The following is a 22,669-nucleotide window of genomic DNA, read 5'->3' as shown; positions in this document are numbered from 1 at the left end:
TCCCCACACTGTACAGCAAGACTTTAGGGACATCTATCAGCAGAAGAAAATAGAAACAAAAAGTGAAATCTTGGCAACAAGACTGATTATCAGATACTCTTGAGAAGGGGAGTTGCTAACATTCATCAATCTCAATGTCTGATTAACTGCAAGCAAAATAATTAATACAAAAGATCCTTCAGTCCATCCCACCTTCCGTTAGGAGGAAAACGGATTATGAAGCCACATAAGCAACTGCACAGCTTTCAATTTTAAGCCCCATTTTGACGCCACGTGACCGTACCTTTTTAGCTGATGAGTCAAGTGCCTAGCACCGCCCTCTAGGAACACTGAGCAATGAGGAAACATAAGCATCCAAGAACAACCCCAACCCCACTCCAGAGGTGGAGTCAGCCAAACCTCAACTAGGAGATCGTTCTCCACGAACAGCAGCAGAGCAGTCACTGCGCTGTACCTAGGTCTGTATCCAGAACAACAACAGTCTAGAAGACCCACAGCATTCAGGCACCGGACGGTAGTAGATTAGACTGGTAGCGTCAAGTAATAATTTCTAGAACAAAGGCCACGCAATGGCTTAAGGAACCTGGCCATCTGGTTGGAGGTGTTTGACAATCACAATAAATAATAGATCCAATGCTAGAGCTAAAATCCCAGGCTAAATAAACTGATATAACTGATTATAAAAAATATAACTAATTTTTTGGTTGGCTAGCCAAAACTGGGGGGAGGAAAAATTAAATTGTTTCGGGTTGACCCAAAACAATTTTTAAATATTGTTGTACCTAACAAGTGGAAAAGAATTTCATTTGTCTCCCATGTAGTGTCTGCGAAGTCTTGATTCGTGCACTTGTTTTGTACAGTAGATAAAAGAAAAAATTGTTTCAAATAAAAAAAATTTAAAGGTTTAATATTGAAAATGTTAAAATGAAAGGTTTTGGTTTATTGGGTTTTTGTTTGTGTTTTTTGACTTTAACAATTCAGCAAATTCCACACGAATTTGCTAAATGATTAGGTCAACATGAATCTGCATCTTTCAGTGAAAAAAATAGTTTCATCCAAAACAATTTCGCCCAGATCTATTCAGTGCTTCTCCACTGGCCTCCATCAACCCGGAAGAAAACAGGTCCAAAGGTGGCTCCCATGTCCACTACTTCATGGAGCTCCACTGTCCTGAGCTCAGGCACAGAAGATGTAGGTAGCTTTTTTCCCGGTCCTGCATCTGGAGGAGGAGAAAGCTTGGCCTAAACCCATTTGGTTTTATCTGCACATGAGCCAGAAATTTCTACACAATGGGAGGAACTTATCTCAAGTCAGCCATTGAGTAAAAGCAGCTCAGGTTAACCAAGCCATCTACTGTATGAAACAAATCTACTAATCTGGACTTTCCAGACACTATGTGGGAGTCAAAGAATCTCCTTCACCTCCCACACAACCATGTCATTGAAAAAACAAACAAACAAACTGTATTTTGCAATCAGCTTCATCGCATGACTTCTGCCTCTTGTCCTCTAGCTGCTTTGCCTTGCCTCCTAGTTCACCTTTTGCAAGTTATCCATAAGCCAAGATGATCTTTGAGGGTAAAGCCTTAAAGGAAGAACACCTAGGTATAGGCGTTGACTCCAGGGGTGCTCCAGGGCTCAAGCACCCACTAAAAAAAGACAGGGGGTGCTTAGCACCTGCAGGGCTGGATTAATCTTTTATCGGCCCCCAGCACCCAGACCGTGGCCATACCCCCACTCAGCCTCTTCTCCCCAAAGCCCCATGCTCCACCCTGAGGCCCTGCCTGCCCGCTGCCCCAAGGCCCCACCCCTGCTCAGCCTCTTCCCCATGAGGTCCTGCCCACCGCTCAGATGGAGGGGGAAAGAGAGGAGCACCAACTGGCAAAAACAAAAGTCAGCGCCTGTGCATCCAGGGTCCCCCAATCAATGGCTGAGGATAAAAGATTAGACGATACTGCCAAACCCTTAACAGAATGGCCTGTTAGAGAGCTGTGCTACCTTCTGAGGCCTTTTGGAAGAACTCTGGTTCAAATAACTGTTCAGGGAAGACCATCCAAACCAAGCCCCTCAGTTTGACATGAGAGATGTGCCTAACTTTCAAAACAAAGGAGATAGTAGTTGGTCCATGACACAGGCTTAATTTTTAACTGTATAACCTCCCAGTTCTATCACAGACACTTGATCAAGACTAGGTTCACCTATGTGAATTGAGAGGGATAGTCACATATTCATCATGACCAGGAAATCCTGAGATGATTCCAAGCATGCATCATCCAAGTGGATGTTGAAGTCACTGAGCACTATTAGCCCTGAGCCCTTCAATACCATTGCAGCAAGGAACTCTATTAGCTCACACCGGAACTTTACAGTGCCATGGGCCAACCAGTAAACCAAAACCATATCCAACAAACCCCATTCCAGGTCTCACATACAAGCAGTACTTGATCAAGTTTTAGAGTAGAAGACCTCCAGAATGTCAAGTTGCTTGCAAAAAGCACAGCTATACCACCTCCTCGCTGATTCTGCTTAACTACCTTAGTACTGAATATCTAGCCAGAACCTGCTGCAACAAAACTAGTGCAGCAGTATCATCCAACCAAACAGATTTCAGTACTACATGCAAGATTAGGGACCTCACCATTAAATAATGGACAGATGAAACTTTATTCCATATCAATCTTGCAACTAGCAGCATGAACTGAAGACTGGCTTTTGTCCATGGGCATTCCAGCTTCTTGAGAATTGACAGTAAATAGCTCCCTTGGAACACAGATTAACATCTTAATCCTTGTTTGTACCGTATCAGGGTGGATGAATGTGTGTGTGTGGTGTGGGGGAGCGGTCTTATTGCCCTCTACCACAGAAGGCAAGGAATCCAAACCTTCATAGCTAATGCCCCCACCCTCAAACCTCCATGTCCCCAGCACACAGCAGCGTTTTTCCAACCTTCTCAAGTGGCCTTCAAACAGATATAGGTAGGTACCAGAATAAAGTTCTAGGGCAAACTAAAGACCACCTAAAGCAGCCCATTCACCCTCCCAAGTCAACACTTCTCCTCCTAAAACCACAAACCCTGCTGGTAATGGCGAGGGGAGAAAATCTAAAACTTAGCACAAGGAAGGAGAGAGACAGTTGTAGGGAAGACAATGAGATCTAATTCTGAGGTGGAGGAAAAGGAAGGCATCGGAGCAAGGAGGAGTATAGGTTGGGGACGAACGGCTCCATTTTTTGCCACCTTTCTAGTGCACTGCCTTAGGCGGACACGTGGTCTGTCTGTGCAGTAAGGCTGGCTCTGAGCTTGCTAATATTTCATTGACTGAGTAGTTTCATTTCTATAGAGAATGTATTCTTCTGTGTTCTCTTTATATGTTTGATATAATTTATTGGTCATGTGTTATCTTTTGATGGCACTTTACTTACCTGTATTGTATTTATTCCAAAATGCCAAAAGGGTTTGAAACACTTACAAAAGAAAGGAGTGACCTGAACAAATCTCCCAGGTAGCAGATACCCTCCTATTTGCTGCTGGCTGTAAGAATAGTGCTACAGAGAGGACTGTATTTGTAAAACTCACAAAAGCGGTCACTGTCTTCCAAAACTGCTGTGTCTTTTCAAATTCATAATATAAAAGGGCAGACATCACATTCCATCTGGCTGCTTCACGTAATATTACACCTCCTGATCTCATTTAACCTAATATGACCAGACAGAGCATTGCAACCTATCAAGCTTTCAAAGTAATATTCCTGCTTTCCATGTGTAGATAATAACCAGCAAACAGGACAAAACTATCTTCCCTGTTACCAGCTACAACAATTTCAATAATCAGCACACCTCAGAGCAAGACTGTAGTGTTATATATGTGCACACATACACTATATGCAAGCATACCCCATCTGTGGTGGTAATAAATTATGTGATAAACAAACTTATCATATACCTTTGACTTCTTTTCCTCCTTTGGTTCACCAATCCATCTCCCTTCAACTTATTCCAATAATTTAATCCCTCAAACATGTTCAAACAACTGCCATTAAAAAAAAGCCTACAACTTGCCATTGAAATGTTCTTCCTTCTCTCCCATTTTAAATGGAGAATATTTCCCCTCAAATTATACTTGCCTAAAACCCAGGAGAGGCAAAAGTCAGTCTTGGACTACAACACAGCTCTTCTGTGCATAAAAGTGCCATGAATTTAAATTCTGTTTTGTCACATCTTCCTACCTCAGGCTAGGAATGGGCAATTCATAACACAAGAAACAGGAGATTCCCAGCTATTCCATGCAATGCTCAAGTCCAGTCTTAGACCATCTTGAGATGTCAGATTTTTAATATTGTGACATGATGCGAAAAAGATATTTAGGTCATGTACATGAGTCCCTGTCCAGTTGGACTTATAGTAAGTAAGGCACCTAGTCTAACAGGAAGAGGGATGCAAAAATAATAGTCCTACTAAAAACCCATTTAAAAAAAAACTCTTAAAATTGTTTTTCAATAGCGTATTTTGCATAAACAGACATATCATAGTGTAATGTGGCCTGAAGGGTTTGGGCACGCATCATCATCATTTGTATTAGAATAGTGTCTATAGGCCCCCCAACTACAATTGGAATCCCATTGTGCAGGGCACTGTACAATCACACAGGGTGTGTCTTCACTGCAGAAAAAGGTATGCTCTTAACCTGGAATAGGTAATGGGAATTAAAACAGCAGCAAAGATGCAGGCTCCCCAGCTCCCTATAGGCTTTAATTTGAGCTGCTAACCCAAATTACCAGCCAAGCCTTCAGTATTAGTTTAACCCAAGCTAGGCAAAATGAGATAAGAACACACTTCTTCCCCCCCACCCACCCCCATGAAGACGTACACATCATACGAGAGAAGTTTCACAGTGTAGGGACTACAACCGAAACAGACAAGGCAGACAACAGGTAGGAGGGGAAACAGAGGTGCAGAGAGGTGAAGTGACGTGACCAAGAGTCTAGAGCAGTCAGCAACAGAGCTGGGAATAAACACCAAGTCTCTTGACTCCCAGTCCATCATCTGAATACCTTATTCATGGCCATTGCACCATGTGCCAAATATCACTCTAAAGGAATTTTATATGGGATGATATAAGTATTTACATATAGATTTACAGTGGCAGTCCTGACTGATAGTTTTTGGAGTACCTCAAAGTGACTGTAAAAATGGCATGCTAGAGTTTATGTTTCTTGCCTCTCAAGGGTTTCTGGATCAAATATGATCCTTTTACCCATAAAAAGATAATTAGAAAAATGATCAGCCATCTGCAATCTAAAAATCACATCCTTGCTCTTCTTGACCGGTTCATCACCATGAGTGGAAGATTCTCCCAGCCAAATTCTGTCTTCAGTTATATCTATGCAACTTCATTCAACTGAGCCCAGCAACTGGAACTTAAGTTTTGTTAATTATGTATGAGCCAGAATAGAAAACATCTTGTCCTATCAAATCTATGTTGTCTCTGCAGCACTGACAGGAACACAGAATCGTAGATCTGGAAGGGACCTTGAGAAGTCATCTAGTCCAGTTCCCTGCACTCATGATAGGACTGAATATTATCTAGACCAGTGGTTCCCAGACTTGTTCCGCTGCTTGTGTGGGGAAAGCCCTGCTGGGCCAGACTGGTTTGTTTACCTGCCGCGTCCGCAGGCTTGGCCAATCGCGGCTCCCAGTGGCTGCGGTTCGCTGCTCCAGGCCAATGGGAGCCAATGGGAGCCGCTGGAAGCAGCTTGTTTTTTGTTTGGATTATTTATGTCCTAATCAACATAGCATGAATTGCGATTACAACTAAATATACACAATGCTTTGTGGGTTAGTTAAATTCATTGATTTAAATTACTACATAAACTGTAGTAAAAGTTTACAACTCAAACAAACAATCTCTACACCAAGAATTCTTCCTTTTAGAAATTCACAAATAGACACATTCAAGAATTTCACATTCTGTTCACAGCAGTACAAATCAGAAAGAAAAGGTGAAGTTTGCCAAATTTGTTGCAATCTATTCACTTAGCTCCATTAAACACCACATACTAATCTTTAGCAGTGGATCAGGAGGTTTTTCTAAATAATTAAACTTCTAGTATATGTTTCCATTTCTTATTTGCAAAGCATGTATCTTATTCTGAATTATCAATCACATTACACCTATTATGCAATTAAGATTATAGATTTGAGCGGGGGGAGGGGGAAAGAGACAGGTTTAATTAAAAAAGTCAGTTTGCAACTTTTGGGATTGCCTACTGATTGAATATGATGGAGCATTCATCCGCATCTAACATGGGTGTCATTCTTATGCTGCATAGAGAAAAAACTTCATGCATTTTGTCAGTCGTTTTTCATTTCTATAAAGTGGCGCAGAGCTGGATTTTAATGCAGTAAAAGACGAGGAAAAATAATTGTATATATGTCATGTGTGCACATATTGAAGTGACTTGGAAACTTCATTAACAAAGAGTTGTTGGGTTTTTTAAGCCATCTATCAGGCCTCATGGTAGCTACAACACTGCAAGTCAGCAATATGTGAAGAGAAAATCTTGTGAAAAAAGAACTCTTTTGTAATATCCAGCTTTAACGTTTTAATTGTGTTGACTAATTTGTTGTATAACCTCCACCGCTTATTGAAAATGACAAATAGACTAAGGCTTCAAAACCTCATGCATAATCTTATTATAAGAATTTTCTCATTCTTAAATCATTCTAAATCTATGTTACTGTAAAGGATCAGGAGAATCAAAGAGGAATCCTCAAGCAGACAAAAGAGGGAGTACTTTTTAAAAATAAAATCTGATATTTCATTATAAATATCACTTATGTGGGAGATTTTCTGAGGCAGAAATGGCAGGGAAGTATCCCACAGATTTATTATGAAAGAGTGGAAACAGTGAGTAATGAAGAATTATTTGGGAATTGGCTGGATTCCTAAGCTATTAATTTACAGACTATTTAATGTTTGTTGGGGCTTTTCTGCAGTGGGTTGTTGGGTTTTTTTTCCTCCATAAAGCAGTAGAATTTTGAAAGAAAGTATAATTTCAGGGTATTATCTGGTCTCCACTGAAACACTTTTTATTTTAAAAAACAAGTTTGTTTCTGGGTTTTTGGCCAGGGAAGGGCAGGCAGGCAGGGAAATGGTTATATGACCGTGACTTCTTATCTAGACTACAGACAGGGAAAATCCAAAGAATTCTTTAAGGGCCTGATAAAGTCAGTGGAAAAGCTCCAATTGACTTCAGTGGGCTTTGCATCAGGCTTAAATGATTACATCTATCTACTATTGTTGTAGCTGTGTTGATCCCAGGATATTAGAGAGACCAGGTGGGTGAGGTAATCTCTTTTATTGGACCAACTTCTGTTGGTGAGAGAGAGCTCTGTGTAAGCTTGACTCTCTGACCAACAGAAGTTGGTCCAATAAAAGAGATTACCTCACCCATCTTGTCACTCTTACATCTATCTAGTGCATTCATCACCATAGTACTTAACCTGAGCTCTACTGTAGTACCTCGGAGCATCAAGTTCATATGCATTTTATTGGCCACTTACCTCAAACCACTGCCCATGTGACTGCATTTTCAGGATGACACAGGGATCTGGCTTGGAAAGGGCATCCCGGTCTGATATGCCTTTGCATGCAACTCGCAGCTCCACTTTAGTCAGGCATGGGCTGCTAAAGATTCCCAGGGTATTTGCTGCTGATTCATAGATGTTGCTCATTTTCTGCATTCTCTGTTCTGTGAAGAGAGAAAAAGGGTTGATCAAAAACAATTTATCCACAGTGCAAACCTTCTGTTCACCTGGAACCTGATCCAATTCAGTGCTGTGCCAAAAAAAGGACTCCCAATATCATGGGTGAGATTCATAGCAAAGTCAAATGAAAATTTCTAGAGTTTTTCTAAACCCTGGAAGATGTCTAAATATAGAATAATAATTTATAAATGTGAAAGTTTGATAGTTGCATGGATTATTTATTTGGCTCTATTAGTTTGATGGTGCCTAAAGGACAACCAAGAATGTGGCCCGACTGTGCTAGGCACTGTGCAAACACAGATGGTCCTGCGCCAAAGAGCTTATAGTCTAAATAGACAGAACAGTCTCAAGGTGAGGGAAAGAGTTGGACATACCAGCAGACTGTACAACATGATGGCACCAAACAACAGATTAGTTCCAGAGTATATTTTGGGTTGTGTGTGTTTGTTTAGGTGGGCATTAGCTAAACGGAGAGAAAAGTGAAGGGTAGGAGTGTGGGGGGCCAGAGTGATGGAGATGCAAGTGTGGAATGAAACTGTGGTGGAGACTGTGAGGAAGGGGAATGGGGAGGGTTGAAGCAAAGAGTCAGTCAGTACAGGGCAGAGAAAGTCCAGTCAAAACATAAATCAGACGAATCCAAACTGAAACCCATCAGCCTCACCCCAGAACTTTGGGAAGCTTCAGATCTGAAGTTTAACTTCACAAGTATCAACCATCTCTATTTACAGCTTTATTTCTGCCCTTTATAATACATAGCACCACATTTCCCCAGGCTGAAGGGCTCATTGGATGTAATTCTGAACATGCCCTCAGAGTCCCTCAGTTCAAACCAATACAACATTTTAATGAAAAGAGTTTAGCCATCCTTCGCTCAGTCTCCATTTGGCTGTACGCCACTTAACAAAAGGTGCACATTCACTTTAGTACTTCCACATAACCCTACAAAGGGAAAGCCCCTACCATAAAGATGCAACAGTACACATAAAACCTGAATTATATTTACTCTCTACTTCCCATCCTCCTCACTACAGAGCATAACCTCCACAGGTCAGTGTTATATTTATGGCATAGTCAGCAGAGCAAAAGAATGTATATGGGTAAATCTCATCATTACGGATTGTACGTTCTTCGAGTCGGGGACCATGTCTTAAGAGCTTGTACGGTGCCTGAAAAAATGGAGTGTAAGGGCACTAGCTTAATACAAACGATTCAACAACTATCACCCATATTGCAGCTCAAGCTTTTGTTGCCAACAGTATAACAATGAAGCAGTGGCATCAAAACTGTGATGTGATCTATTGTGCCAATAAGGAATATTGGACCACTTTAATTGTTCGGTCATGTGTGAACTTCACAGGTTAATTTGACCTCTCAAATCTGACTCCTCTAATATGTGGCTTATCTTTCAGGGTCCCTCCCCCGCCCCCCGCCAAGGTAAGAGCTGTAAACAAGTAAATTCATACTCTGCTAGAGAGCAGGATTAACATTTCCAGATTATCAATCTGTTTTCTGTGGCCTCTTTAAATCCTCCTTGCTGCCCTCCATGCAACACCCTTATTTTCAGAGGTTCACATCCGCAGAGAATTGTTTCAATAAAAGCAAACGTTTGGTAATTTTGGAAGGAAATTAAAATGGTCCTTTTTTCATTCAAAATAGTTAAAAAACCAATGTGAGCACATCAACAGCACCACCATTAATCTAAAAGGCACAATTATTTCAGAAACTTTCAACATTCAGAACGAGGAAAGGACAATGACACGTCAATGCAGACTTTAAAAGAATGCAAATTAAATTTAGGAATATGTGTCTAAGTGATGAAGCGGGGCTGGTTCTGTTCAATATCTTCATTAATGATCTGGAGGATGGTGTGGATTGCACCCTCAGCAAGTTTGCAGATGACACTAAACTGGGAGGAGAGGTAGATACGCTGGAGGGTAGGGATAGGATACAGAGGACCCTAGACAAATTAGAGGATTGGGCCAAAAGAAATCTGATGAGGTTCAACAAGGACAAGTGCAGAGTCCTGCACTTAGGACGGAAGAATCCCATACACCACTACAGACTAGGGACCGAATGGCTCGGCAGCAGTTCTGCAGAAGAGGAGCTCGGGGTTACAGTGGACGAGAAGCTGGATATGAGTCAGTGTGCCCTTGTTGCCAAGAAGGCCAATGGCATTTTGGGAAGTATAGGTAGGGGCATTGCCAGCAGATCAAGGGACGTGATCGTTCCCCTCTATTCGACACTGGTGAGGCCTCATCTGGAGTACTATGTCCAGTTTTGGGCCCCACACTACAAGAAGGATGTGGGAAAATTGGAAAGAGTCCAGCGGAGGGTAACAAAAATGATTAGGGGACTGGAACACATGACTTATGAGGAGAGGCTGAGGGAACTGGGATTGTTTAGTCTAAGGAAGAGAAGAATGAGGGGGGATGTGATAGCTGCTTTCAACTACCTGAAAGGGGGTTCCAAAGAGGATGGATCTAGACTGTTCTCAGTGGTAGCTGATGACAGAACAAGGAGTCATGGTCTCAAGTTGCAGTGGGGGAGGTTTAGCTTGGATATTAGGAAAAACTTTTTCACTAAGGGGGTGGTGAAACACTGGAATGCGTTACCTAGGGAGGTGGTGGAATCTCCTTCCTTTGAGGTTTTTAAGGTCAGGCTTGACAAAGCCCTGGCTGGGATGATTTAGTTGGGGATTGGTCCTATTTTGAGCAGGGGGTTGGACTAGATGACCTCCTGAGGTCCCTTCATAGAATATCAGGGTTGGAACTCTCTCTCTCACTAATGACAGACGTGTGTTTTCTGTCTACAACAATTCCTCAAATCATTATTTTCTGTCATTCTCATGGGCTCAAACAAAATTCAAAAATTGTGAAAAATTTCAATGAATTTGAAAAAAAAAATCTATTTCAGGTCAAACAAAACATGTTTAATTTGACCCCAAATTGTTTTGGTTTGGGTTTTTTGCATTTGTAAAGGGCTAGATGGCAACAGTGACCTCCCCTAAAAGCCTTAGGCCAGCAGTTAGAGCATTCACCAGGGATGTTGGAGACCTAGGTTCAATTCCCCTTTCTGTCTGAGGACGAGAACAGATTTGAAGTTGGATCTCCTACCTTGCAAGACAATACCCTGACTATGAGACAGGTGTTGGTCTCTGCTGTTGAAGCTGTTCCACTTTGTATAAATAATTAAATAGTCATGGAAGCAGAGAGTTGAATATGGATCTCCTACATTCTAGGTGAGTATTGTAACCACCCAGGCTAAAGAGTGATTTCACACTGTCTTTCCCTAGCCTAGTGACTACTCCTTTTTGTTATGAATGACTATGAAATGTGTTTGTTTATTGTGTTTTACTGAAACTATTTGGCTAATTTGTGTCAAATACCTGAATAGTTTGGGGTCAACTAAACTACATTTTTTGTTGAAAAAAATTCACCCAGCTCTAGTTACAACCCAATGACGCAATAACCTACGAAATGGTCACCAGTCTTTTGCAAGTCTCTGGGTTCTATGTGCTTCTAAGTCAACTGGGTCTGGCTAGAATCTAGTCACTGTTTCTAGCTTTGGGTCTATAACGCACGCTCCTAGGCTCAGACTTCTTGCCTGATGTCCTTCCTTGGAACATGGGGTGCCAGCACTTAGCTACCCTAGACTCCAAAAATCAGTGTCTGGGACTCCCAGTCACTTCAAAGGCAACCTCAGAGTCCCTCTTTTGCTGTGAGCACTAGGTTCCTTCTAGAAGCCCAATGTGGTAAGAAAGCAAGGAATGGAGTCTTAGCAAAGGAATATCTTAACCACTGTCACTTTACTCTTAAAAATCACTTTATTGTTACAGGTCTTTGAAAAACAACAGAAGTCCTCATATGCACTTTCCATTGGTCTGATCTCACCCCATTATCTGTGTGTCTGAGGTTGATCAACATTTCAGGCCTGGTGGAATCCATCCTTCCCATTCTCCCTTGAACATCCTGCATGTGGCAATGCTCGGCTCCCCAGTACTTAGCGTGGCACCCCTTCTTACATAGTCTCAGTCTTCTTTTGCCATGTGCTTAGCTGGAAATCTCTAATCCCTTCCCCCAGTCAGGCATGTCACACTATATAGAAAACCCATTGTTCCATTGGTCTTCCAGTGGATGAGAATCATTCAAGGATATTAACCCCAGATTGCTGCCTTGATCATTTCTCTGTGATAGTCCTCCAAAGAGGGATAAAGTGCCTTTCTTGGGCAAGGCAGCTGCCTAGAATGCAATTCAATAAACTGCATTGGGCAAGTTAAGACCTGTGTTCAGCACATAATCCAAAATGGAGTTCCTAATCCAAAATGGAGTTCACAATTTGATACACACATATCCCAAAGTCATTATTAAGGGGAGGAAGGGGAACTGTGACATGTGACAGTATGAGTAATTAAAGCTCTAGTTCAGGAAAGCCTTAAATATGTGCTTCAGGCCTAGTCTACACTGGAGGGGGGCGGGGGGATGAGCTAAATCAGTCTAAGTTACGCAACTTCAGCTATAAAAATAGATATCATAGCTGAAGTCGACTTAGAGCTACTTACTGTGGTGTCTTCACTGCAGTAGGTCGACTGCTGCCACTCTCCTGTCGACTCCACCTATACTTCTCAGTTCGGTAGAGTACCGGAGTCGACGGGAGAGCGCTCTGTGGTCAATTTATCGCATCTTCACTAGATGCAATAAATCGACCCCTGCTGGATCGATTGCTCTGGAGGTAAGTGTAGACATGCCCTAAGTCTCTCCCTATTCAAGAGCCACATGCTTAAATTGAGTAGCATGCCATAAAATGCTACAATCCAAACTGCAAAATATGACAGAACACATTGTTCAAATTTATAGCGTCTTCTGGTCTATTTTTAATTTGTCATTACAACCATCTTAGACTGGGTCTGAGAACAGCACATGTTTAAATGCTCTTGTGAATAGGGATCTAAACAAATTAATATAGCTGACCTTTAAAGGTGAACTATAGATGACATTTTAAGAGAGTTTGGTTTGGATAGCACCCAAAAATTTGGAGTACGATGGGCTTCTTAAATTATGTCTAATTTTGACTCGCCTGGAATGTTATGTATGTAACGGATTAGCACAGATACCCTAAAATGGTTGTAATCACGAATTACAAGCACACCAGCAATAGTATAAACTTCACCAATATATTCTGCAATTTACTGCCACGTGGATTGTATCATTTTGTGGGACACTTCTCAGTTAAGTGAAAGGCATATCACAAGCTGACTTGCACAGCTGTGGTTTGAAAAACAACAAGAGGGGGGTGGACCAGAGACTCACACAGTCACCTCTACTCTGAAGCATTCAAACAAGCCCAAAATTTGTGAACCACTGCTTTGAAGGGAAGAAGATCTCTAGATAGGGTGACCAGCAAGTGAGAAAAATCAGGAACGGGGGGTGGGGGTGGGGGGGGGTATTAGGAGCCCATATAAAAAAAAGCAACTCCCAAATATCAGGACTGTCCCTATAAAATGGGGACATCTGGTCACCCTATCTCTAGGCTGTATGTTGTTGAGGTTTGGTAGGTCAACTAAACCTCAACAACTAAACACCCCAACACACACCTGGAACAAGTACTACCAAAAATCCAAAACAACATTCAATAACTTTTTAAAAGATATTAAAGCTGGGAGTAACTAACAGTTGGTAAAAATCTATCATATGGCTAAAAATTACATGAGAAATCATGGCCACAGTGAAGTCAACTGGCGTTTTGCCACAGACTTCCAGGACTTTCTTCTATTCCTTATGTATCCTAGTTCTATCCCACACAAGTTTCAGTCAGCTATGGTGGAGAGAAGACTGTGGGGGAGATTTTCAAAGGCACAAACAGCAGTTAGATGACTAACTCCCACTGAAAACCAAGTGGAGTTTGCCAGCAAACTGCCACTTGTGCCTTTGAACATCTCTGTGTGCCCTTGTAACCCAACCTCCTTCAGGAAGTACTGCAACAGCCTCATCCACTAGATTTCAAGATATTTTTATTCCTCCGCTATTCCAATATTTAAATTGGTTTGAAAACCAGGTTAATTTTACATCATACACATTTTATATCACTACTGAAATGTCATCCTTTGTGCAGTAATCAGTTGATGATTATTTTAAACCGGATGACTTCAAAACCGGGGAGAAAAAAAATCCGGAGAGTAAGAGATGTATTTTTCCTCCTCCCCCAGCAATCATAGGCTGTTTTTTTCTGAATGGTGAGTAACTATAAAGTTATATCCCTTTTTAATACTGCAGCCTTTTCTTCAGTTCTTACAATTACTAAATTTATCAACGAAAAAGATCAAGTTGCAGCCTTATTCTTTTGTTCCATTATATTCTTCTCTTTATATAATCACCAGTTTGGGTTGCTCTACTGATGTCATGTTACCAGGAAACGGGGAACTCATAAAATAGATTTTGAGCCTACAATATGCAGCTAAAAAAAGTATTATTTTTATGGTTCACTTAGAAGTTAGCCTATTATGCAATCTGATAGTCAATTATACAGATATATCCTTGATAGAGGAATAAATTAGAGTATTCATTTTTGCTTGCTACACAATCTCCTCTCTTTGCTTCATTAGTATTTCATTATTCCTTCAAAGTTTATATGGTTTTTGTTCACTGATGAACAGCTACCTTTGAGGGGGAGAGATGGAGTGGATACAAAAGACAAGTGGACGAAGTGGGATGTGAAAGTACCCTCTTCGGGTCAGATCATGCTGAATTTTTTGTTCACTGCCTTATTCATTCTATTTCATTTCCTCAGAAGAACTGTAAAATATTGCCTTAGTCAGTGATATGTTGCCAATATTTCAACCCAACACCCATATGGATTTTTCTCATTAGCCAGTGATAAACCACATGGACCCAGTAGAGGGGGAATGCAGGTGAAAGGCGTGGAGAATTTCTTTATACGTTTTTCTGTGTAAACATAATTTCTGCTTCTAAGGAAAAAGTCAACATCAACTAGCAAACAAACTTACTGATATATTTACCAGTATATGAAACTGTATTATACTAGAAATGTTTACACTTTACATGTTCCAAAAAATATACTAAGTATGCTGATAGCATAGCACAGGGTTTAGCTTGTTCAATTTGAAATCAGGAAAGCAGGGGAGACAGTGAGGATCTTGGTGCATGGGTTAAGTTTCCCCCTCAAGAATTATTTTGAAAATATCCAACATCTGGTACAATCAAATGCATTCTAGGAGACAACAATTTGTTCTTTAGAAATAGGTTAATGAATGCTGGGGATAAGTCATCACTGGCAGGGATGATTAAGCAGTCAGGCCCAGATCCACAAAGGTATTTAGGTACCTAAATTCCAGACTTAGGTGCCTAAGTCTTGTTTTTAGGTGCCTAAATTCCAGTTTTGTCTCAATGGGACCCATCAAAACTCCTACTGAACCCTATAGGTACCTAAACTCACTCAGCACTTAAGTTTTTTAGGGTAAAAGTTTCCTAGGCACCTAGGCACATGCCCAGAGTCTGAAACCTATCTCCCAGCTAAGCCCCAGAGCAATTTGTGAGTCTGTGGAAGATTGGTGTTCAGCCTCCTAACTCACATGCAGGGTCCAATCTGGTAGGTGATCTCTGAGCACTCTGACCACATCGTGGCCCATTCAAAATCCAGGGAGGGGAAGGTGGTGGTTGTACTGCCCACCTTATAACTTTTAGCCTAGAGCTTAGACCACTGGTCTGGGATGTGCCCAATGACTGTTCCACTGTAGATAAATGCTTAAATAAATAGTCATTGGGCCAGAAAGAGACATACTCTGTAGCCAGTAATTAGAGAACACACCTGGGAGGTGGGAGACACCAGGTCCAATACCCCAGCTCCAATCACTCTTTCAGTATTTATCCAAAGTGGAACAGCTTAAAACAGGATAGCTTGAGAGAGCCCCACATCAAAATGTCCCATAGCTCAGTGGCGAGAGCACTCCCTGGAGAGATGGGACACCCCTGTTCAAATGCTTTCTGCCAGAGGGGGAGAAAGGAGGGAATGGAAGCTGGGTCTCCCAAACCAGTAGCATTCTAACCACTGGGCTAGAAGTTAAGGTGAGCAGCATTTCCTCCTTCAGCCATTTTGCATGGAGCAAGGCAGATGCCTAACTCATGCCCTCACAAAGTGGCTTAGGTGCCTAAGCTGCCTGACTCCACGCAGCTGGTTCCCATTTGTGGATCTCTAGCAGAGATAGGCACCTGCCTGTAGCCCAAATGACAAAGGAATACTTGGGTGTCTATCTCCAAGAGAAGGGTGGGGATTAACACACACCCCTCTAGTTGGCTTCTTCCATTGGCTAGCTAAGGCAACTCCACACCTATTATGCTGGCATTTGTGGATGGTATTCTATCGTTCCCCTCTATTCAGCATTGGTGAGGTCTCATCCGGAGTAGTGTGTCCAGTTTTGGGCCCCACACTGCAAGAAGGACGTGGAAAAACTGGAAAGCAACCAGCAGAGGGCAACAAAAATTATTAGGGGACTGGAACACATGACTTATGAGGAGAGGCTGAGGGAACTGGGATTGTTTAGTCGGCAGAAGAGAAGAACAAGGGGGGGATTTGATAGCTGTTTTCAACTACCTGAAGAGTTCCAAAAAGGATGGATCTAGACTGTTCTCAGTGGTAGCTGATGACAGAACAAGGAGTAATGGTCTCAAGTTGCAGCGGGGGAGGTTTAGGTTGGATATTAGGAAAAACTTTTTCCCTAGAGGGTGGTGAAGCACTAGAACGTGTTACCTAGGGAGGTGGTGGAATCCCCTTCCTCTGAGGTTTTTAAGGTCAGGCTTGACAAAGCCCTGGCTGGGATGATTTAGTTGGGGATTGGTCCTATTTTGAGCAGCGGGTTGGACTAGATGACCTCCTGAGGTCCCTTCCAACTCTGATATTCTATGATTCTATGGTGCCTCTCTGTCCCGGTTAACTGTATAGGGAGCCTAGGATCCTAACTCATCATGGAGGATCACTGTATCTTTCCTGTGATTTTCTAGACATTTAAAAGTTAGGTGTCATGATGCTCAGTGTTGCAACACCTAAGTATCTTCGTGGTCCCACTACAACGGCTTAGATTGAAAGCTCTTTGTTCTGTGTTTGTACAGCACAGAGCACAATGGGGGACTGATCTATGACTAGAGCTGCTAAGTGCTACAGTGACAAATAATAAGTAACAGAGAGGCAGTGAACTCTTATCAGATCATCCCAACCCTTCCTTCAATTGCGTGGAGACATTTTTTACGTGGGACTTCCAAGAATCCCCTTTCTAGTGTACGCAGCTTCATGTACTGTGGCAATTGTGTATACTCCAGTTTTAAAGGTGCTGCAACCATTCTGGATGTAGAGTTCAAACAGCTGGAATTGGTTGGACACTGAATCTCAAAAAGTAGGGAGGATATAGTTTCTAGGCAAAGGGCCTTCTGACCGTAGTCCTGATCTGAAGTCCACAGCAGTCTTTTCATAGACTTAAATGGGCTTTTAATCAAGTCCTGTGTGTTACATTGTTTTTTTGTGGTTAATTTTATCCAGCTAGAGTCACTGTAGGTAAATTGAAAAAGAGTACTTGTGGCACCTTAGAGACTAACAAATTTATTTGGGCATAACCTTTCGTGAGCTACAGCCACTGAATACATCTGATGAAGTGAGCTTGAGCTCACGAAAGCTTATGCTCAAATAAATTTGTTAGTCTCTAAGGTGCCACAAGTACTTCTTTTCTTTTTGCGAACACAGACTAACACGGCTGCTACTCTGAAACCTGTAGGTAAATTAAAAGGCAATATTGACTGACTGGATTTTGAGAGACATACCACATTGCTGCAAATCAGTGGTCTTTAGGTGCTTTTAGATCACAGTAAATAAGGTTGTGCTCATATTCTGAATATTAACATGTACATCCATTCTTAAATATATGCCATACAACAATAATTAGCTTTGGGTCAAGTTCTGTTCTCAGATATGCATGGACAGCTCATTGAATTTGATGGGAAATGTGTGCTGTATAGGAGAGAAAATGGGTCTTTTTATACTGTTGCACACCTTAATATCACCATGAAGTAACCATTTATATGGAATAATGGCTCCTTTTATTTTGGTTTTAAAGATTAATAAAGTAGTTAGGTTAAAAATAAAGAAACAAAGAAACAATTCAAATTTTTACCCAAAATGAGGACCCATCTTCAACCAAATTCTCTTTCTAACTGTATGTGAACTAGCAAATTTAGGACCTGTAAATCACCTCCCTGCAGTTCCACCAGTGATATTGATGGCAGAGACTGTAGTTGTCATAAATATAAAAGGAAGGGTAACAACCTTCCTGTATACAGTACTATAAAATCTCTCCTGGCCAGAGGCACAATATCCTTTTATCTGTAAAGGGTTAAGAAACTCAGGTAACCTGGCTGGCACCTGATCAAAAGGACCAATAAGGGGACAACATACTTTAAAAATCGGGGGTGGGGGGGTGCGGGGGAAGCTTTTGTCAGTCTGTTCTGTGTGCTTGCCAGAGAGAGAGAGAGAGAGAGAGAGAGAGCGCGAGCGCGCAAGCAATCCACTTCCATTAGAATTAGTAAGTACTAGCAAGGAAATGCATTAGTTTAACTTTTGTTTTGGCTTGTGATTTTCTCTGTGCTGAGAAGAAGGTGTATTCCTGGTTTTCTTTTTGTAACTTTAAAGTTTTTGCCCAGAGAGAAATCCTCTGCATTTTAAATCTGATTGCCCTGTGAGATTAGCTTCCCTTCTAATTTTACAGAGGTGTTTCTTTTACCTTTTTTCTTTCTAATAAAGTTCTGTTTCTTTTAAGAGCCTGACTGATTTCTCTATTGTCCTAAGACCCAGGGGTTTGGGTCTGTGATCACTTTGTAACCAATTGGTTAGGATATTATTCTCAAGCCTCCCCAGGAAAGGGGGTATAAGGGCTTGGGGGGATATTTTGGGGAAATAGGAACTCCAAGTGGTCCTTTCCCTGATTCTTTGTTAAATCACTTGGTGGTGGCAGCGTACCCTCCAAGGGCAAAAATAGTTTGTGCCTTGGGGAAGTTTTACCCTAAGCTGGTAGAAATAAGCTTAGGGGGTCTTTCATGCGGGTCCCCACATCTGTACCCTGGAGTTCAGAGTGGGGAGGGAACCCTGACAGTAGTGTTCACAAACTTGGGTGCTTTCACCACCAGGTCATCTAATCCCATTGACTAAAATGACAAAGGAATACATCAAAGCAACATGGGCAAAATGTTACACTTGGGAGTCCAGAGATACCTAAATCTATACTGAAATGAATGGGAACTGCAGATGCTCAGTACTCCCAAAGATCAGGCCACTGATTTAGGTGCCTTATCATCTATTTAGATGCTTAAATTTAAAGCACCCAAGTTTAAAAACATTGGCCTGGCTATATACCTGGAGCACATTGAAAACTAGTGTGACACTAAATGTGCCTTTGTCCCCCTCTAGCATCTGGAGAACCTAAAGAGGTCTATGAATCTACTATTGCCTTCAAGCTAAAGCTCAAGTAATAATTGCTCATGCTTTTAGATCCCCATAGAGCACCTGACCAGGCCAACTGCTGGAGTTTCAGGGATTGAACCTGGGAGCTGTGGATCTAAATGCATGAGCCTTTATTGCTTGGAGTAAAGGGCCAGATCTATAAGTTTGAAGTAAATAATAAATTTCTAAAACTCTATGTGGTTTAGTCATTAGAGGTGGGACACAGAGAGAGTGGATTAGTGCGCTATACTAGCAACAAAATGACCCCATTTAACATTCCAGAAAATGGCTTGCAAGGTAGATTAAGCCCTGGTCTACACTAGGACTTTAGGTCGAATTTAGCAACGTTAAATCGATTTAAACCTGCACCCGTCCACACAGTGAAGCCCTTTATTTCGACTTAAAGGGCTCTTAAAATCGATTTCCTTACTCCACCCCTGACAAATGGATTAGCGCTTAAATCGACGTTCCCAGCTCGAATTTGGGGTACTGTGGACACAATTCGATGGTATTGGCCTCCGGGAGCTATCCCAGAGTGCTCCATTCTGACCGCTCTGGACAGCACTCTCAACTCAGATGCACTGGCCAGGTAGACAGGAAAAGAACCGCGAACTTTTGAATCTCATTTCCTGTTTGGCCAGCGTGGCAAGCTGCAGGTGACCATGCAGAGCTCATCAGCACAGGTGACCATGATGGAGTCCCAGAATCGCAAAAGAGCTCCAGCATGGACCGAACGGGAGGTACGGGATCTGATAGCTGTTTGGGGAGAGGAATCCGTGCTATCAGAACTCCGTTCCAGTTTTCGAAATGCCAAAACCTTTGTCAAAATCTCCCAGGGCATGAAGGACAGAGGCCATAACAGGGACCCGAAGCAGTGCCGCGTGAAACTGAAGGAGCTGAGGCAAGCCTACCAGAAAACCAGAGAGGCGAACAGCCGCTCTGGGTCAGAGCCCCAAACATGCCGCTTCTATGATGAGCTGCATGCCATTTTAGGGGGTTCAGCCACCACTACCCCAGCCGTGTTGTTTGACTCCTTCAAGGGAGATGGAGGCAATACGGAAGCAGGTTTTGGGGACGAAGAAGATGAGGAGGAGGAGGAGGTTGTAGATAGCTCACAGCAAGCAAGCGGAGAAACCGGTTTTCCCGACAGCCAGGAACTGTTTCTCACCCTAGACCTGGAGCCAGTACCCCCCGAACCCACCCAAGGCTGCCTCCTGGACCCAGCAGGCGGAGAAGGGACCTCTGGTGAGTGTACCTTTTAAAATGCTATACATGGTTTAAAAGCAAGCATGTGAAAGGATTACTTTGCCCTGGCATTTGCGGTTCTCCTAGATGTAGTCCTAAAGCCTTTGCAAAAGGTTTCTGGGGAGGGCAGCCTTATTTCGTCCTTCATGGTAGGACACTTTATCACTCCAGGCCAGTAACACATACTCGGGAATCACTGTAGAACAAAGCATTGCAGTGTATGTTTGCTGGCATTCAACCAAAATCCGTTCTTTCTCTCTCTGTGTTATCCTCAGGAGAGTGAGATATAATTCATGGTCACCTGGTTGAAATAGGGTGCTTTTCTTCAGGGACACTCAGTATAGCCCATTCCTGCTGGGCTGTTTGCCTGTGGCTGAACAGAAATGTTCCCCGCTGTTAGCCACAGGGAGGGGGGAAGGTTGAGGGGGTAGTCACGCGGTGGGAGGAGGCAAAATGCGACCTTGTAACGAAAGCACATGTGCTATGTATGTAATGTTAACAGCAAGGTTTACCCTGAAAGAGTGTAGCGACTGTTTTATAAAATGTGTCTTTTTAAATACCGCTGTCCCTTTTTTTTTCTCCACCAGCTGGATGTGTTTCAATGATCACAGGATCTTCTCCTTCCCAGAGGCTAGTGAAGCTTAGAAAGAAAAAAAAACGCACTCGAGATGAAATGTTCTCCGAGCTAATGCTGTCCTCCCACACTGACAGAGCACAGACGAATGCGTGGAGGCAAATAATGTCAGAGTGCAGGAAAGCACAAAATGACCGGGAGGAGAGGTGGAGGGCTGAAGAGAGTAAGTGGCGGGCTGAAGAGAGTAAGTGGCGGGCTGAAGACAGGGCTGAAGCTCAAATGTGGCGGCAGCGTGATGAGACGAGGCAGGATTCAATGCTGAGGCTGCTGCAGGACCAAACAAGAATGCTCCAGTGTATGGTTGAGCTGCAGCAAAGGCAGATGGAGCACAGACTGCCACTGCTGCCCCTCTGTAACCAACCGCCCTCCTCCCCAAGTTCCATAGCCTCCACACCCAGACGCCCAAGAACACGGTGGGGGGGCCTCCGGCCAAACAGCCACTCCACAACAGAGGATTGCCCAAAAAAAAGAAGGCTGTCATTCAATAAATTTTAAAGTTGTAAACTTTTAAAGTGCTGTGCTTAAAGTGCTGTGGGGCATTTTCCTTCCCTCCTCCACCACCCCTCCTGGGATACCTTGGTAGTCATCTCCCTATTTGTGTGATGAATGAATAACGAATGCATGACTGTGAAGCAGCAATGACTTTATTGCCTCTGCAAGCAGTGATTAAAGGGAGGAGGGGAGGGTGGTTAGCTTACAGGGAAGTAGAGTGAACCAAGGGGCGGGGGGTTTCATCAAGGAGAAACAAACAGAACTTTCACACTGTAGCCTGGCCAGTCATGAAACTGGTTTTCAAAGCTTCTCTGATGCGTACCGCGCCCTCCTGAGCTCTTCTAACCGCCCTGGTGTCTGGCTGCGCGTAACCAGCAGCCAGGCGATTTGCCTCAATCTCCCACCCCGCCATAAACGTCTCCCCCTTACTCTCACAGATATTGTGGAGCACACAGCAAGCAGTAATAACAGTGGGAATATTGGTTTCGCTGAGGTCTAAGCGAGTCAGTAAACTGCGCCAGCGCGCCTTTAAACGTCCAAATGCACATTCTACCACCATTCTGCACTTGCTCAGCCTGTAGTTGAACAGCTCCTGACCACTGTCCAGGCTGCCTGTGTACGGCTTCATGAGCCATGGCATTAAGGGGTAGGCTGGGTCCCCAAGGATACATATAGGCATTTCAACATCCCCAACAGTTATTTTCTGGTCTGGGAAGAAAGTCCCTTCCTGCAGCTTTTGAAACAGACCAGAGTTCCTGAAGATGCGAGCGTCATGCACCTTTCCCGGCCATCCCACGTTGATGTTGGTGAAACGTCCCTTGTGATCCACCAGAGCTTGCAGCACTATCGAAAAGTACCCCTTGCGGTTTATGTACTCGGCGGCTTGGTGCTCCGGTGCCAAGATAGGGATATGGGTTCCGTCTATAGCCCCACCACAGTTAGGGAATCCCATTGCAGCAAAGCCATCCACTATGACCTGCACATTTCCCAGGGTCACTACCCTTGATATCAGCAGATCTTTGATTGCGTGAGCTACTTGCAT

At 42.9% G+C, this 22,669-nt stretch overlaps 1 protein-coding gene across 3 annotated transcripts in view; it reads right to left on the bottom strand.

Annotated features, from left to right (window-relative positions):
• The window catches only part of CPNE4 (copine 4), a 381,425-nt gene that overhangs the window by 255,033 nt on the left and 103,723 nt on the right, over positions 1–22,669 (bottom strand). For all 3 annotated transcript variants that reach the window (XM_073333244.1, XM_073333242.1, XM_073333243.1), the window contains one exon: positions 7,560–7,747. In XM_073333244.1, the coding sequence (XP_073189345.1) occupies positions 7,560–7,739 (180 nt within the window). In that variant the 5' untranslated portion in view covers positions 7,740–7,747. The remainder of the gene's footprint in view (positions 1–7,559; positions 7,748–22,669) is intronic.

This window comes from Lepidochelys kempii, chromosome 2, assembly GCF_965140265.1.
Source record: "Lepidochelys kempii isolate rLepKem1 chromosome 2, rLepKem1.hap2, whole genome shotgun sequence".
In the NCBI taxonomy this organism is placed as follows: domain Eukaryota; kingdom Metazoa; phylum Chordata; order Testudines; family Cheloniidae; genus Lepidochelys; species Lepidochelys kempii.
The sequence above is the reverse complement of the archived record's forward strand: the minus strand, read 5'-3'. Positions and strand labels throughout refer to the sequence as shown.